Source organism: Amia ocellicauda, chromosome 5 (genome assembly GCF_036373705.1).
Source record: "Amia ocellicauda isolate fAmiCal2 chromosome 5, fAmiCal2.hap1, whole genome shotgun sequence".
NCBI classification, from domain to species: domain Eukaryota; kingdom Metazoa; phylum Chordata; class Actinopteri; order Amiiformes; family Amiidae; genus Amia; species Amia ocellicauda.
This window is the reverse complement of record NC_089854.1, coordinates 48,263,522-48,280,966: the sequence shown is the minus strand read 5'-3', so window position 1 is coordinate 48,280,966 and position 17,445 is coordinate 48,263,522. Positions and strand designations below refer to the sequence as shown.

The window sequence follows — 17,445 nt, the reverse complement described above, 5'->3', positions numbered from 1 at the left end:
ATCCTCTTTCTTGGTGTTTAAATGTTTACACAGACTTTAAAATAAAACTGATCAATTTGTGCTGTCTGTGACTACAAATCAGGGTGTGTGTATGTGTACCTGTGAGCAGGTGTGTGTTTCTTTGCATTTCCCTTTATGGATGCACACGTTTGTGCATCTGTGCATCTTGGACTGTGCAAAGACATCTCAGACAGAATCAGATCCCTGACTGATCTTTTTTTAAACTTTCCCTGACATTCATTAGCAAAGCTCTTATTTATAAGTCACAATGGACACCTGCAGATTAGATTGGGATCTAACATGTTGAGAGGGGGTGGTGTAGTGTGGTGTATGTGTGTAGAGGGCGGTCCAGGAGTTGATTTATAAGATGGGGGTTGTCCCTCCTCCTGCATTAAACCCTAGTCTGCCAGTAGCACCTGAGTTGTGTGACTGTGAGGAGAGAAGCTTGAGCTACCGATCAGGATCCTTCACACAGTAGACCAATCAGGCTTTCACTCAAGCTCACCGTACCATTGCATAGGCTGAACTGTGCTGGACAGCATCTTACAATTGCAAACCACACCGCAGGACATCTCCACACCTGCTTTTTAGCTGATTTCTCTCCACCACCCATCTCTTTATCTTTGTCTTTTAATCCCTCTCTCCATCTGGGAAATGGGTAATGCAAATGGACCGACGTTGGATGACATGCAGGCTGTGGAGATCCACCACTGGTACAAGAAGTTCATGACAGAGTGTCCCTCGGGCCAGCTCACTCTGCACGAGTTCAAGCAGTTCTTTGGACTCCGTGGGCTTGACCCTGAAGCCAACGCCTACATCGAGCAGATGTTCCGGACCTTCGACATGAACAAGGTAGGAAGTATGGGGGAGGCAGTTTGAGGTTACAGTTTGGGGTTGGGGTTACATTGGCTGCACATTGAGATACACTGAGATATTGACATACAGTGAGTTTGTGGTTGCATTAGATTCAGGGCTAGGGCTAATGTCAGGGTTAAGAGTACTGTTCAGTGCAGTTCATTGTAGTATAGTGCATCACTCATTTAGGGGGCTATGAGGTTCAGGCTTTGGTGACACCTGCTGCAGTTGAACTAGCAGGAACTCCGGACAGGATAGAACGGTGTCCAACTCCTACAGTGATACTGCTATCACCTCCTAATGGGTCACTTTTGTTTTTAAGTGGGCATTTGAGTACACACAGTTACAGGGTATCTGGTGAGCTAGACAAACTCAGCTGGTGTTAGACGGAGAGACGGAGAAAGAGAGATTGGGGACAAGCCACAATAGAAACATTATGGTTCTGTAAGCTTCTATTAGTGTTCCATGACAATCAAATATACAAAAATAGCACACAGTTCCATGTTTCTGGTATTTACACTTGATGCTATCCATGGCAGGGCTTTTAATTTCCAGGTACGAGATCTCCTGCCACTAATTGACTTAAACTGCAGATATTAAGGATTAACTAGGCCTGTGGCCAGAGCACACCGACCCAACATCCCCCAGTCCCCCCACACTAGCAAGACTGCAGTCACTGTGCATCGCCTGATCTATTCTGAATATGTATTTATTTAATATTCAATTCATAACTAACAGTACACATCTAAAATCATTACAATCTACTTCCAATTCCAAGTTCCACATTAAAGATCTTAGATTTCACAATCTACATTTCAATGACAATTTCCTGTCAAATAATTATAATTATTTCTGCAATTTCAGTGAAGGGCACTTGCTTTGTTGAGAAAAACGTAAAAATTAAAGAAGTTAAATTGGGGAAAATGCATAGAATTTCTCTCTCTCTCTTTCTCTCTTTTGAGCACTGGGTGGAAAATGAGACTTCCAGCAGTATCTACACAGTTCAGGGAAGATCAGATCAGTGCAGCTGGCAGCATTGGGGCTATTAGCTTGCTGTACAGTGTCAAAGTTCAACTTACTTGTCAGATCCTTCAATTATTTCCCCCAACTGCCCCCAAGAACGCTGCACAACACAGGGTCTAAAAGTACCACAGAAATGTCTGTCAGCACCGCAGATAGAACTTAAAATGCCAGGTGGTAGACAGATGCTAGCCGGGGCAAACGTGGTACCACCACCCAAACAGTTGTGGATATATTGAATATACTATTGTACATAGGCAGAAGAGATAGGTACACAGAGACACAGGAAGGTAGCTACCAGTATAAATGTTTACCCTGGGAAATTTACCACAGGATATTTACATTTTTAACACTATTACTGTGGTTGTACCATACTGTTTCATGCCTTCACTCAATCAATTTGTATTTGGTTGCCAAAGTGCCTTTACAAATATAATAATTCACAAATTGAAGACTAGAACTTGTCTACACTATCCTGATTAAACCATGCTACCTAAAAATGCCTTTATCATTGCATATTGTGGTGGTCCTGTGTAGTAAAACACAATGAAGGCTTATTGAATCCATAGGGCACCACTGTTAAGTGATTGTAAAACCATCATGGAAGAAGAATCATATGGTAAATTTATCAGGGTAAACTTTCATCAGTGAAATGGGAGGGGGCTGTGCCGGTACTGGAAGCTCCTCTCAGAAAGGTACATGGATGTTTGGGTGAAATAGGAGGGGGGTGGGATTTGAGCTTATGGGCACCAGACAATTGCAGCCCACCTTCACAGAAATACTGGGGCAGACAGATTGGAAGAGATCTGGGAGGGTAGAAGGCAAAGGGGAGGCAATGGAACAGATAGAGGACAGACATAGGATAGATTGGAGGGGTGGGGGGGGGTGTTGTACACAGAGCAAGGAGATGGGTGGCAGCAGACAGGCATCATCCAATTTGCTGGAAGTAGAGAGAAAAAGAGATGAGGGTCAGGTAAGAGCGAGACAGACCGAGAAAAAGGGAGAAATGGAGGAGAAATAGGGTTAGGGATGGTCAGTGTCAGAGAAAGATGGACATACATGATGGTATTAGTATTGGAGGGAGTATGTGCTGTACTTTGTTTTATTAATGGCTTAATAGGCACAAACTTGAATAACCATGAGATAACCCAACACTCCACCATGTCAGTGTACAGTGCAGGTGAACAATGATATTCGATATGCAATAGGTTGTGGAGAGCGGTTTCATATAATGTCAATCCACTTCACTCATCAGTACAGTTTGACAGCCTGGGCAAGTTCTGAGCATGTTGCCCATTGCATCCCTGGGCTGTGCAGGGGGCAGTCTGACCAGAGGCAGAGATATGGACGTTCAGGTTGCAGTCCCTGTAATACGAGTCCTGCTCCTTGGACAACCAGACAATATTTTTTCATTTGTAACCTTTGTCATGTTCTTACTACCATTATGAATAATCATCATTATAACCAGAATCTTTACTGCCTGTAGCACCTTTAACAAACCAGTATCCCACAGTGCCACACACTGAACATTGTTGAAGATGTTCCCAGTAGGTGAATTATGTATATAGAATAGTGCCAATCAACAAGAAAAATATCAGATTCAAAGAGTAAATACAAAGTGTGTCTAACCCTGTGTGTGTGTGTGTGTGTGTGTGTGTGTGTGTGTGTGTGTCTGCTTGCAGGACGGATACATCGACTTCATGGAGTACGTAGCAGCGCTCAGCCTGGTGCTGCGGGGCAAGATGGAGCAGAAGCTGCGCTGGTACTTCAAACTGTACGATGTTGATGGCAATGGCTGCATTGACCGGCACGAGCTTCTCAATATTATCCGAGTAAGCACAATATACAAGCTGTACTACAGTTTACATACTGCTCAATATACAACTGTGCTGTACACTGAAAATACAGGGGCTTCATTCTGCACAAACATATATTGCAGATCAGGGGGAGAGGGAAGGATTTGTTGTAGTTTTCTGTACTGTACTGCACAGTACCGGGCCAATAATTAAACAAGAGGAGAAAAATTAGGTAGGCTAATCTGAGACGGCCTGGTTAGGATATTCAGGACAGCAGCCAACTCTCCTGCTGCTGTGAATAGAAGCACAGGATCTTTACTGAGCTCCTGAAGTCAGGACCTGGGATTATAACCTGGTTGAGAGATGGAGCCTCCTGGCCTGCTCTGTGCTGGACTGGGGGATGGGGCATAGGGTACAGGAGGACTAGGTTAGCAGACAGAGGGATAGGGGGACAGAGGCCATGTCCGTCTCTCACCTGAGTGAGGGGTGAAGTATATCTGTATATAGCTCTCTGGTGTGCGAAGTCCTAATCGGCTGTGTTGAGGCCTGGGGAGATTACCTCTCTAATGCCTGTGCATATTTATAGCTGTTCCCGATCCCCCTAAATACTATATTGACCTGCAGATATTTTTTTATATAAAGCTTAACTCCATTACAGGTAGCCTCTGTGTCTTTCAGTGGACACAGCAGCTAATGGGCTTAAGGGACTGCAGCTGAAATGGGCTGCCCCCCCGATTCTAGATACTTTAAGAGTCATGCTATAAGATTCCATTTAAGGATTCCAGTGCAGAATTTTATTTAAGACATAACCATGAGCAAAATTCATCATACATATCTAATACCGGGACTTTTAGAATCAGTAAGAAAACTACTCAATGGAAACACACAGAAACATCATCTCCCAAAAGCTTACAGTGAGAGGTTTTGAACTATATTCTGGCAAGTTGCATTATGGTTCCAATTTTCTGATAAGGTTATGAGGGAACAGATTCCACCAAGACCTTTGAAAAGTCTCTCTCCTTCCTCTTTCGCTCAGGCTATCAGGGCTATTAATGGCTGTAATCAGGATATCTCAGTGGAGGACTTCACTAACAGGGTGTTTGACAAGATCGACGTCAATGGAGATGGTGAGTGTTCATGTGTCCCTCCTTCTTTCAGTATTAAAAGTTTATACAGTATGTGTCAGTGCGTGGGGTGTTGTACATATGACAATCTACCATGGAATGTCATTATACATTTACATGTGCTGGTATTTTTACAGGTGTGCACTGTATATGAAGCGTGTGCTGTGCATTGGCAGGTGTATTGTGTATAATGTATTATGAGTCAGCAATGTACTGTGCTGTGCATATTGATCCTGACCTCCCTCCAGGTGAGCTGTCACTGGAGGAGTTCGTAGAGGGTGCGCGCAAGGATGAGGAGTTCATGGAGGTGATGATGAAGAGTCTGGACCTCACACATATCGTGGCTATGATCCACAGCCGAAGACACAGCGTCTAGATACACACCCAGGCCATTCCTCTGTTCCTATCCCGAGATCTCTCTGGGGATACTAAATTAGCTCCCCTCTCCTTGCATCTTCCCGTATATCTCTTGCTCTCTCTCGCTTGGTTTCTTCAAGGCTCCAATTCACATTCCTGCATTCACAGTAAACAGTAAATCACACAAGGGAGTGACCCTGCTCAGGTGCACGTAAAGAAAAGTTCACCCCACGAACACAGTCACTTTCAATGGGGAACTATACTGTGATGCAGTGAAAGTATCTACAGGGAGAGGAAGTGTACGTAGCCCTGCAGCCTTGGCCCTGCTCAGGGCTGACCAGACATATCCTGCTTTGTTCCCTGCACTGGTATTGCCTAATTGTGCACAGGTTAAGAGGGCTATTTACACAGCAAGCCGCTAAAGACATTGAGCCAATTGGGATCTAATGTAAATCCCCAGTGTCACTGTTAGCTGCAGGGATTCAGGAGAGCTGGAAATAGGGAGCAGAGCTGACAGCATGGGAGGGAGGAGAGAGAGAAGCAAGAGGGAATGGAGAGGAGGGAGGAATCCCCTCCCCAGCTTCCTAAGCTATACACACATTTGTCTGTGTGGTATAGTAAACTTATTCTGGATGCTCTAGGATGTTTTGTGTTAGAGATGTATTCATAGTTTACTTTCTCAATGTAAATCTGCTACATCCTCTCTCAAACACACAAACTCACTGCGGCATATTTAGCAATCTTTACCCACAGCCACTGTGACCAAATGTGAATCTCACTTTGCACTTTTATTTCCTCCTGCAAATCGCTGTGCGGTTTGTTTCCAGAGCCCTGTCGACATGCCCTCCCAAACTCCCTCTCTACTCTACCTCCCCACATTTCAATGACCCCTGTGTAAAAGTCTGTACATAGTGTAAATAAGCCTGCATGTGTATCTGAGCAGTGCTGAGCGCAGGGTAGACCACCGCACAGTCCTGCCTGTAGAGTGTAGCAAGTGTAACCGCAGTATGTGCCTTCTGTAGGAAGACTGAAGAAATATTTTTTTTAACATTTGCTCCTGCTTCTGTTTGTACAATAAATATATCAATACTAGAGCTGGAGTTCTGTGTTTTTTGTTTTTGATTGTTTCATGAAATTATGATTTGTATGTAGTAACTATCAGTGAAAACTGTAATACTCAGAATGCAGCCCAGATACTTCCCGATTGCCAGGAAGTATATAGAACCCTTTTTAACAACAACACCAATAATATTATTATTATTGTTAATAATAATAATAATAATAATAATAATAATAATAATAATATTATTAATACATTGTTAAAGAGCCCAGTTGTGTATCAAACCCACATATTGACCCACCTGTACAGGGGGGATGCCAGCCTTTCTTCTCAGTCCCTCTCCCTCTGTACCCACCCCTATAGAGGACACTGCGATCTGCCAGGCTAGGGGTGGTGCCTTTGATTGAAGGTTTACTCAGTTTAGGCCCTTGTTCAGAGGCAGGGCAGGTCAGATCAGATCATTTTGAGAGATCAAAACCAAATGTAGATCTCCATTACTTGAAGTGATATATTTATGAAAGAAAAAGAAAAAGTTAACCCCCCCTCCCCTTTCATCACTTAATCAGTATAAATAAGTGTCAGGGAGGTGGACCAATCAGAAGTGTACATTTCACGGCATGCTCATGCCCACCAGAAAAGCAGAAAGTCAATTATCCAATCAGCTGGCTGAACTGAGATGGATGCTGGTGGCTTGAAGCAACATGCAGAACACAAATGACACTTTCTCTGCAGGAAATTGAGCTTAATGCTGGACAGTTAGAGAAAGCTACTGGAATGGACAATACACAGCTGAGCTACCTGACCTAAAACAGTATGTACTATTTATTCTCACCATCTCCTAATATTATGCCCTTGATCACAACAGTTTTTTGGAACCTCTAAACTAGTCTTGTCCACTCTTTGAGGGCTGCAATGCAACTGACTCCTGATTACATACATGGTTACATTGTAAGTGTATTTGTCTTTTTAACTTAATTACTTACTAAATTGATCATGGTCTCACCCTTTTCTGGGTGTTCAGTAAGTTTATTAATTAAACCCTGTTCCTAGGATTTATTTTTAATTTGGTGAAAGAAACCATTTGACTATCTCTTCAGGTCCAGCAGTGCAGACCCTTGGGTTATAGAGACTTATTATCCCTGCAGGACTAGACTTTGTGCTCCTCTGTTGTAATTCTAACCCCCCCGCAGCGGCTGTGTGTTTCTTAGGATGTCTCCAGTACTGGCTATGTGTCCAGGGGCTGCCCGGCAGTATGCAATGTTGTTAATGCTGGGATGGCTGCCTGTGCTGCCCTGCACTATCCTGCTCTGTTACTTCTGCCCAGTACAGCGGCTGGAGGAGCCATGCAAGGCAGGAGACACGGAGTGCACATCACAGGAGTTCTGCTATAACAGCACAGGGAGCTACGCTGGCCTGCCACAACTCTCCTCCCACGGTTGCCTGAGCAAGGAGCTCTGTGCTTCAAAGCAACCATTTTCCTTCAGGGGAGTCAACTACACAATGAACTACACCTGCTGCTCCTATGATTTCTGTAACTGGACCACACTCAAGAAATCCACACTGAAGAGACTGCTGAGGATTCCCAGTGTCTGGAAATGAGAGATGCTCCCTCACATTGCACCAAACCCCCAGGATGCCATTTAACAGACTGAATTTACAGCCTATGAACTGTAAATACTATTTATGAAATGGTTAGGTCTTTGACACCCCCCTGCACCCATTCAGCATCCAATACCAAATTGGAGGGGTTTTTGAATAACTGCTGAACATCTGATGTATATTTACTGACATTTGCAACTTCTGAATTGTAAATTCTAAATAGTTTAATCTAGTCTGCAGTGCTCATTACCTGACAAGTAAAGCAATGGTTCTGTGCCCCCCTCCCCTGCATCTGTTCCAACTGAGATCTTGGATATTGAGGCTAATTGCATAAAATTACTTAAATGAAGGTTCCCCTTTGTGTCCCCCTTAAGTGCTTACTGAGTTTAAGGGTATCGTGCAAAGTACCACAACACATTGAAGTCAAAATACAACATAAGGGAAAGGCTGCTGTCTTTAATACTTAAAATATATAATCTAATACTTTTGAGTACTTTATGCAATTAGCCTGTAATCATTAATTGGTAATGACCAGCTGACTGTAATCTGAAAAGGTCCAATTAAGTAAGTTTAGTTGAATGAAGTACTTTAGAACTGAGCTGAAAGTAATTTAGACCATCCATCCAGTCCCACATGAGCTATTGATGCCTCACCTTCAAGCACTGTCCTGCTTTTACACTCCAATTTCTCATCTAGCTGTGGTCAAGTCCTTCATTGAGCTAGACTAGACCAGAATTACTTCTGAGCCTTTCTGAAAGGGTTCCTGAGCAGAGATTCCAGATTTGATGAGGGTGCTTTTGTTGGGCAGGCAGTAGCACCTTCTCCTCTCCACTCAAATCTTATTTCTGTCTAATCTGAACTGTGTACATTATTTTCAGCATTTGGGGTCAATTTAAGCCATTTTTAATTGAGAATTTGTTACATCAATGTAATACCACAAGAAGTACCAATATAATTTATTTTCCTGGATTTATGCACACAATCATGCCAGCACAGGAAGACAGGGAGAGAAAGTACCTGATCAGTGCTTCGAGCATTCACTCATTCACCTACTTCAGAGGTGGCAAACCCTGTTCCTGGAGAGCTGCAATCCTGCAGATTTTCCAGGTCTTTCTAAGTTACCAATCAATGGATATTTTGAACACAGGGACATTTTGCCTAATCAAGACCCACAATTGGTTCAATTAAGCAGTTAATGATCTGGATAGAACAAAAACCTGTAGACCCTGCAGCTCTCCAGGACCAGAGTTAGCCACCCCTGACCCATTACCTTGAGGGGACAGACCTCAGCTGTCTCTCTTTACAGAAAACACAGAGCACCTGCAGCCCCTAATTAGAGTGCTGTGAAGTAACTGGGTTCAACTCCTCTCATCCCAGCAGAGAGAGACTTCCAGGCCAAGGGCTTAATTGCAGTGTAGTAATCTTGCTCTCTCCTGTCTTTTCTGTGCTCATCTCAAGATGTTTCCAGTTCTAGCCATCTGTTCAGGGGTTGTTTGGCAGTATGCAGTGTTGTATGTGCTGGTGTTGCTGCCTGCACTGCCCTGCACAATGCTGCGCTGTCAGTTCTGCCCGGTGCAGCGGCTGGAGGAGCCATGTGAGGCAGATGAGACTGAGTGCACCTTGCAGGAGCTCTGCTATACCGGCACAGGGAGCTATGCTGGCCTGCCACAGCTCTCTGCCCAGGGCTGCTTGAACAAGGAACTCTGTGGCTCTGAGCAGCCCCTCCTCTTCAGGGGGACAAACTTCACAATGAGCTACACCTGCTGCTCCTTCGACATCTGCAACCAGGCTTCCTCCCCACTTGCTCTTCCCCTCCTCCCCCTTTTCCTGGGCTCAGTGGTCAGCCTGCTATGGGACATAGGGGTACGGTAGGGTCCCTGTTGGGTCCAGTTAACACCCTACTGGATTTGCACCTCATTGGGGACACTCTGTTACTCAATGCGAAAAAGAATACAGGCTCGGCAAAGCACTTTTCAGCAGAGCAGGGAAATTCTGCTCCTTATTTTAATTGTATTCTTGTGCTACATGTTAATGAATCATTAATTAATTGATTTGCTAAACTGGCCCAGCACAGCATTCACTTTCAGGTTGTGAGCAAATGGGGTTTCAAGAGACTTGCATACCTTACAGCACTGCAGCAATCCAGGATGAGGAGACGTCAAGAGCACCCCCTTTGCTTGCATTTACAGCAGACACTGTAAGTGTTTTGGTGCCTCTGGAAGTTAGGCCTGTATGAAGTGAGCAAATGCCATGCTGGACCCGTTTGGAGCTGCAACACAAGCCCTGCACAGCACACTGACCTGACCTGTTCCAGGGATTGACTGAACTGCTGGGAGGATCTATGCAAACCATTCTCTGTGCCCATCCTTGCTGTCCTGTTTCAGTCTGTAGAGTGACTCCCCTGGGTTCCTGCAGGTCAGAAGGCCACCCCCGGGAAACACAGGATCTCAATGCCTTGGTTCTGCCACTGGTCCAGGTCAGAACGGGCACCTTCAACCTCTCTCTCTGCCCTGAGAGACCTGCAGCTCCAAGACTAAGACCTGCTTTTTGGTGATTTATATAAGTGTAATACAAAATATTAAATGGGTCACTTTTTACAACAGTGTGTACATCTTTATTTAGTATCTTTCTCTCCTCTCAGATGAGGATCAGGGTATGTAGTGGAGGAGCAAATGTACTTAAAACAATACAGGAAATATCAAGCCTGTATTGTTACAGGAAATTACTTTGCCTGTTTAAACAACGTGGTGAAAACTGTGCAATGTGGAGCTATGAATAGATAAGAAAGGAATCTTCAACAGGAAGAGTTGCAATGACACACTGAGACAAGAAAGCTGAGGTTTGGACAGTACTTTATTTCCCTTTATAAGGCTGCTGGGTATCCCCATAGTGGATATACATTTATATACAGGAGACTGCTATACTGGGTGTACACTGAAAGGGTGGGAGGAAGGAGAGGTTCCATAATACACAGACTGCAAAAAACAACATTGACAGGGTACACCTCACCTCCAGAAGCAGAAAAAACTGAGATCGAGAGGGGAAGAAGGAAAAAGGAATAGAGCAAGTTGCAGCCAGAGATCACAACTCTACTGCCTAATAGCAACACCAGAAAAGAACACGCATATTTCACACACAGTGCATTTTAAATAGGTCACATGGAGAACATTACCATAAATATCTGTTTTCTGGGAACCAACATATATATATAAAATTATAATTATAAACAAAAACAAAAAATACAAATGCAAAATTATTACTTAGTCTCTGTTTTTTCTTTTTGTATGATTTCAGTTTTTATGATTTTTCTTCTATATATTTTTTTGTCTTTTTCTGTCTGCTGTGCAGGCCTCTCTATGCTCAAACCACCATACAGAATGAACAAAAAAAGAAGGACAAACAGAGCGAGAGGGAGAGATAAGAGAAACCGAACAAAAGTATAAACATACGACTGGACAAACTAAACACCACAGCAACGCTTCACAAAAACAACCCCACACACACAACAGCAAGATACAGTTGTCCAACCACAGCGTCTTCGTCATCTACATCGTCTTCATCTTCATCCTCATGCACATAGGATCTGTCATAATCTTCCGCTGACTCTCCCTCACATATTGATCCATTTATATGTTATTTATATTTCACAGTGCAGTAAAGGAAGGTGTGAAGTGCAAGGGGGTAGGGTGGGGGCTGGCAGTGGGCGGTAATACTTTTAATAACTATAATTTTAATAACAAGAACACTAATTATTAAAATACAAAACAATTATAAACAGAAAATGCATGAAAAAAAAACATTTAAAAATCTAAAATTATTGGCATATTTTGAGAAATCCCTTTAATTGTTTTTCTTCACTCATACCCAGAAATGCAGATTGGCAGCAGCTCACTTTTTCCAGGTGGTGTCTGATTGGCTGGCCAGTGCATCAGTCAAAAATGAATGGGATGTTCAAAGGCTGATTGGGACTTGCTGGTTGGGGCTTGTGTCATCATGTTGTGGAGGTGGGAGAGTGAGAGGGGTTTTATGTGTGATTAGCAGGACTTTGGATGAACCCTGACTCTTGCCTCTAGGTGTGCTGTCTCAGCGCCCGCCTCTTCCTGCTGTAGTAGTGACGCAGGCCGGTCTGCCGAGAAAAGTTCATCATGTAGTTTTGTTTGCGGGTGCTGCAGAGGAGAGAGAGAGGTAGAGAGAGGGAGAAGTGGAGACAGGATTAAAACACTGTTTAAACCCTCAGTCTTTTCTAGCATAACGATAGAAGGATGTGGACAGCTGTCAGGTGAGTCCTTGTAACCTCAAACACTCACGCACTCTCTGCCTCTGTCTTGCTGTACCTTGATTGCTCTAATTATACCAGAAGCTGAAATGATATATATATATATATATATATATATATATATATACACACACACACACAGTTAGGTCCATAAATATTTGGACAGTGACACAATTGTCATCATTTTGGCTCTGTATGCCACCACAATGGATTTGAAAGGAAACAATCAATATGTTATTGTCTTCAAGTGTAGACTTTCATCTGCTTCACAGATGAGGTGGTATGCTTCGGATAATGAGCAGTTGCTTCTCTTCTCCATACTCTTCTCTTCCCATCATGCTGGTAAAAGTTGATCTTTGTCTCATCTGTCCATAGGGTTTTGTTCCAGAACTGTACAGGGTTCTTTAGATGGTTTTTGGCAAACTCTAATCTGGTCTTCCTGTTTCCTGTTTACATGTTGTGGTAAACCCTCTGTATTTACTCTGGTGAAATCTTCTCTTGATTGTTGACTTTTGCCTCATTTCCACTGGCTTAAGCGTCCGTGCCGTGTTGTGTTTCGTTTAACTGAGAACAACACTACGAGCGATACAGCCTGACGTGGAAAGGACTTTTGTGTCTATTTTATTCTTACTGCTTTACATGATAAATACACATTTCTGTTAAGAGATATTAGGAAGAGCTAAACGTGTATAGACAACATTATATTCAGACAAGCACGTTCCCATAAGAATACGTTTCCATGTGCAACAATAACAATACATATTTGTTTTTTAATATTATTATCATCATTTGTGCTAATATTTTAAATGGTATGACGTGACTCCCTTAACTTATTACTCTTTCTGCCGATTTGTAACTGCAAATGACACTTTTTGCTGTATTATTTATGATTTACTTGGCAGACGTCCCTAACCAGGGTAAGTTTCAGTTCAACAAAATACACACGTTTCATGATTAATCATTCAGCTACAATATAGCAGCTTATTTAACTAAAGTGTGCAGGTTTCAGTCATGGCGTTTATGGACGCATTTATTAAACCAGTCCTGAGGGAAACACAGATCTGCTGTATTTATTTATTCATTAATTTAACTTGTAAATGGGCACACATTAACTAAATCGTGTTCACCTTCCTACTGATCGTCTCTGTGGATTGTCCCTGCACACCATTCATAAAAAAGACTGAAACACTGTCCAGTTATTCATAAAATATTAATAAAATCCGATTATTATCCTTCAGTTTATTTTTAACTAGTCAGGGCACTGTACCAGGTCCTGTGAAATACAAGTTTTTAATACACTCGGATATTAACTGTAAGCAGTCATTGTGTCTGTACATGGATTTCACTACATGCAGCTAATAAAACTGTAATTTCTTCGTGATCCCACACAACACTTGAGATTATATCTTCCGACATAATGTAGCTGATCTCTTCCCTCTCTGTCTGCAAGTCAAGCACACATCTCCGCTTCTGAAAGCGAAGTATTTCCTTGGTGGGCGTAATGGACAATTAAGCCAGTGGAAACACCTGTTGAAGCATCCGGGGCCGGAGGTGTCCGGACGCGTCCGCCAGTGGAAACGGGGCATTTGACACAGATATGCCCACCTCCTGGAGGGTGTTCTTTATCTGGCCAACTGCTGTGAAGGGGGTCATCCACCACAGTTGTTTTCCATGGTCTTCTGGGCCTTTTGGTCTTCCTGAGCTCACCAGTGCATTCTTCCTTTTTAAGAATGTACCAAATAGTTGATTTGGCCTCACCTAATGTTTTTGCTATTTCTCTGATTGGTTTGTTATCTTTCAAGTTGGAAGCACTGCCCAAGGGGGAGGGGTTTCTGCGCACTTCTGTAGGAACCCGATCTAAATGTCACTCTACCAAAGCTGCCATTGGCCCCTGCACCCATAACTCAGAACAGGTCCCTTCCCACTTCCTGTTCTATAAAATGTGACATCAGCGCAGGTTTGTCCTCTTTTGCCATGTTGCCTGGACTTGAGAACATGAGCTCTCTGTGTCTTGTCTGTGCATTAGACCCTTATTGTTATTTAACAATTATTATTTGGTTGGTTGGCTTCACGGCTGTGTTGTTCACCATTTATTATTGTCTGTATCTATTTGTATTGTATTAGTTATTATTGATAGCTAATCCAACTCTGTTCCATCCGTGCTTCGGGGCTCCGGTTGCGCTTTTAGTTTCAGTTTTGGTTACAAATAGTTAAATAATTTAAAAATAATAGTCGTGTTTATATAGTGCCTTATACACCGATCAGCCATAACATTATGCCCACTGACAGGTGAAGTGAATAACACTGATAAACTCGTTATCATGGCACCTGTCAGTGGGTGGGATATATTAGGCAGCAAGTGAACATTTTGTCCTCAAATTTGATGTGTTAGAAGCAGGAAAAATGGGCAAGCATAAGGATCTGAGCGACTTTGACACGGGTCAAATTGTGATGGTTAGATGACTGGGTCAGAGCATCTCCAAAACTGCAGCTCTTGTTGGGTGTTCACAGTCTGCAGTGGTCAGTACCTATCAAAAGTGGTCCAACGAAGGAAAAGCTGTGAACTGGCAACAGGGTCATGGGCGGCCAAGGCTCATTGATGCACGTGGGGAGCGAAAGCTGGCCCGTGTGGTCCGATCCAACAGACGAGGTACTCAAATGCTGAAAAAGTTCATGCTGGTTCTGATAGAAAGGTGTCAGAACACACAGTGCATTGCAGTTTGTTGCGTATGGGGTTGCGTAGCCGCAGACCAGGCAGGGTGCCCATGCTGACCCCTGTCCACTGCCGAAAGCGCCTACAATGGGCACGTGAGCATCAGAACTGGACCACGGAGCAATGGAAGAAGGTGGCTTGGTCTGATGAATCATGGGTTCAAGGTGTTGACTTGGCCTCCAAATTCCCCAGATCTCAATCCAATCGAGCATCTGTGGGATGTGCTGGACAAACAAGTCCGATCCATGGAGGCCCCACCTTGCAACTTATAGGACTTAAAGGATCTGCTGCTAACGTCTTGGTGCCAGATACCACAGCACACCTTCTAGTGGAGTCCATGCCTCGACGGGTCAGGGCTGTTTTGGCGGCAAAAGGGGGACCTACACAATATTAGGCAGGTGGTCATAATGTTATGGCTGATCGGTGTATATTCCAACTGCTTGCTGTGTTGGTTTTTTGTCCACAGGTCTTTTTCCTCCACAGCAGGAGCGCTAGCAGCGGCTGCCCGGCCTGAGCCGCGGTGTGTCGTAAGAGATCTTGCCTGCGTGAGGTGCTCCTCCACCAGCCTGTGCCCACAATACAGCCTGTGGCTACGGCTGTAGGAGATCTTGCTCTCTCAGTTCACTAAGAACGAGCTCTGCTTAGTCTCCTTGTCCGTGTGTGCAGGCCTCGGTTTGAGATCCTGCTTCGGCTGGTGGTCTACTACCCTCGGACCCCGGACTCCGCGTCACCCGGTGTCCCCAGAAACCCCAGCACAAAAATGTATGGTTAAGCCTACAGGCCTACACAGTGCTTGCATCCAGTACCTGGTGCTTGGCATACACAGTGTTCAGTCTAGGAACAGCAAGGTTGCGTTTGGTTGGTGTTGCAGTGCCCTCATGTACATAAACGTTGCCGGGTGGAGACGCACTTGCTAGACGCTCCACTTGTCCGCTGCACCTTTCCCTGTCAACGCGCGTGTGCGGTTGGTGAAGAGCTCCTCTCGCCCCCGCCACTGTGCCGCCAACACACTGTGCTTGCCCGCATGTGGACTCAGAGCTTGAGGCGGAGTTCATGGAGGAGGAGTTGGTCTCACCCACTCCTCCTCCTCCTTTGAGCATGGACATCCTTCCTGCTCCTACGGGACAGTACTGGGAGTTCTGGGCGGTGATCCAGAGGGCTGTGGAGTCTCTTCAGCTCCCCTGGCCCTCTGATCCTGCCCCGCCGTGCTCCAGGTTCGAGAGGGGTCAGCATTTGCAGCGGCGCACATGGACCCTCCCGATGCTGCCTGACATCCTCGAGGAACTTAGGGCCACCTGGGACCATCCGGCAACAGCCCCCACCCTAGCCAGGAGAGGGGAGGCTTATGCTGGGACCCAGGGCGTTGCAGAAGCGGGCTTGCTGAATTTTCCTCAGGTAAATTCCATCATAGCCTTGCAGGTCTCCCTACCTCTGCTGTCCGCGGAGCCACGCGACCTGGCAGTGTCGCATGATGGAGCGGCCCGCCTCAGAAACACAGAGAGCCTGCTGGCCCTGTATTTGGAGCACAATGGCACATCATCAACTCCGCCTCCTATCTCTGAGATAGTAAAAGCGGCTGACCAGCTCCTCCCAGGTGATGGGTGACTGGGTGACTGGGAGATGCCTGGGACAGCCATTGTGGTGGCGTGCCGACAGTTCTGGCTCTCCCAGGCATGACGGGTTCCTGAGGCGGACAACACCCGCCTCATGGACGCCCCTATCTTGCCGGGCTTCACCTTTGACCCCTCTGTGGAGGAGATGCTGTCATGCACCCTCCAAAAGAGGGAGCAGTCCCTGCAGCTGGCCCGGGTTTACCCCTTTACACCTCCAGTAGCGCAGGCAGCCTGCAGCAGCTTGGTGGCGGGGAGGCCCCCTGACCGCGGCTCCCAGGCCACAGCCCAGGCCACAGCCCCGCCCACCTGCTGATCTCCGCCAGCATCTCACTGGCAGGCAGGCACCCTCCCAGGCTCGCCGCCCTGGCCCCCAGCAGCCCACGGCAGCTCATGGTAGGAGGGCCTGGCCTGACCCCACCACCCGAGCCCCATCCCTGAAGTGTTCCAGCAGCCTCTGGCCCACCCTTACACCCCCAGCAACAGATTGGCAACTCCACACCCAAGACTCTTGGGTGCTCCAAATATCAGTTGGTCACTCCCTGCAGTTTCAAACACATCTACCTCCCTTCTGAGGTGTGGTGTGGACGCAAGTGAGGGACCCGTTGCAGTGTGCGGTACTCCTCCACTTCATATCCCCATTGTGCAGGCACACAGCAAGTTTCTCTGCTTCGCCTTCGAGGGCCAAGTGTTCAAGTTTGCTGTTCTCCCCTTCGGCCTGTCGCTAGCCCCATGCACTTTTTCCAAGTGCATGAACGTTGTTTCAGGGGGTCCGCATCCTCAGTTATCTAGACGACTGGCTGGTTGTTCTCACTCAAAGGAGCAGGTTCAGAGCTACACGAACCTGATTTTAGGCTGCCTCTCCGAATTGGGCCTCTGGGTCAATCGAGAGAAGAGCCGCCCAATGCCAACTCAGCAGGCAAAGTTCCTCGGACTGCGCCTCGATTCTGTTGCCATGCTCACCACACTGGTGCCAGAGAGAGTTGCCTCAATAAACACATGTCTCTCCCTCTTCCGACTGAGAGCTTGTGTCAG

At 45.4% G+C, this 17,445-nt stretch overlaps 2 protein-coding genes and 1 long non-coding RNA gene across 4 annotated transcripts in view; 2 read left to right on the top strand and 1 right to left on the bottom strand.

The window, feature by feature from the left end:
* Window positions 1-402: 402 nt before the first annotated feature.
* guca1aa (guanylate cyclase activator 1Aa) lies at window positions 403-6,244 on the top strand. Its single transcript, XM_066705549.1, has 4 exons — window positions 403-852; window positions 3,558-3,707; window positions 4,708-4,798; window positions 5,044-6,244. The coding sequence occupies exons 1-4, from the start codon at window positions 655-657 to the stop codon at window positions 5,169-5,171; spliced, it is 567 nt and encodes a 188-aa protein (XP_066561646.1). The 5' UTR covers window positions 403-654; the 3' UTR covers window positions 5,172-6,244.
* Window positions 6,245-6,912: 668 nt separating this feature from the next.
* LOC136750445 (uncharacterized) lies at window positions 6,913-8,929 on the top strand. Of its 2 annotated transcripts, none has more exons than XR_010816870.1 (2): window positions 6,913-7,023; window positions 7,403-8,929. It is a non-coding gene; the product is annotated as an uncharacterized LOC136750445 (long non-coding RNA). The 2 variants fall into 2 exon arrangements; XR_010816871.1 differs by lacking the exon at window positions 6,913-7,023 and adding an exon at window positions 7,034-7,160.
* Window positions 8,930-10,646: 1,717 nt separating this feature from the next.
* reln (reelin) overlaps window positions 10,647-17,445 on the bottom strand; it is a 172,695-nt gene continuing 165,896 nt past the window's right edge. Inside the window, exon 64 of the mRNA XM_066705548.1 lies at window positions 10,647-11,977. Within this exon, the coding sequence (XP_066561645.1) occupies window positions 11,881-11,977 (97 nt within the window). The 3' untranslated portion in view covers window positions 10,647-11,880. The remainder of the gene's footprint in view (window positions 11,978-17,445) is intronic.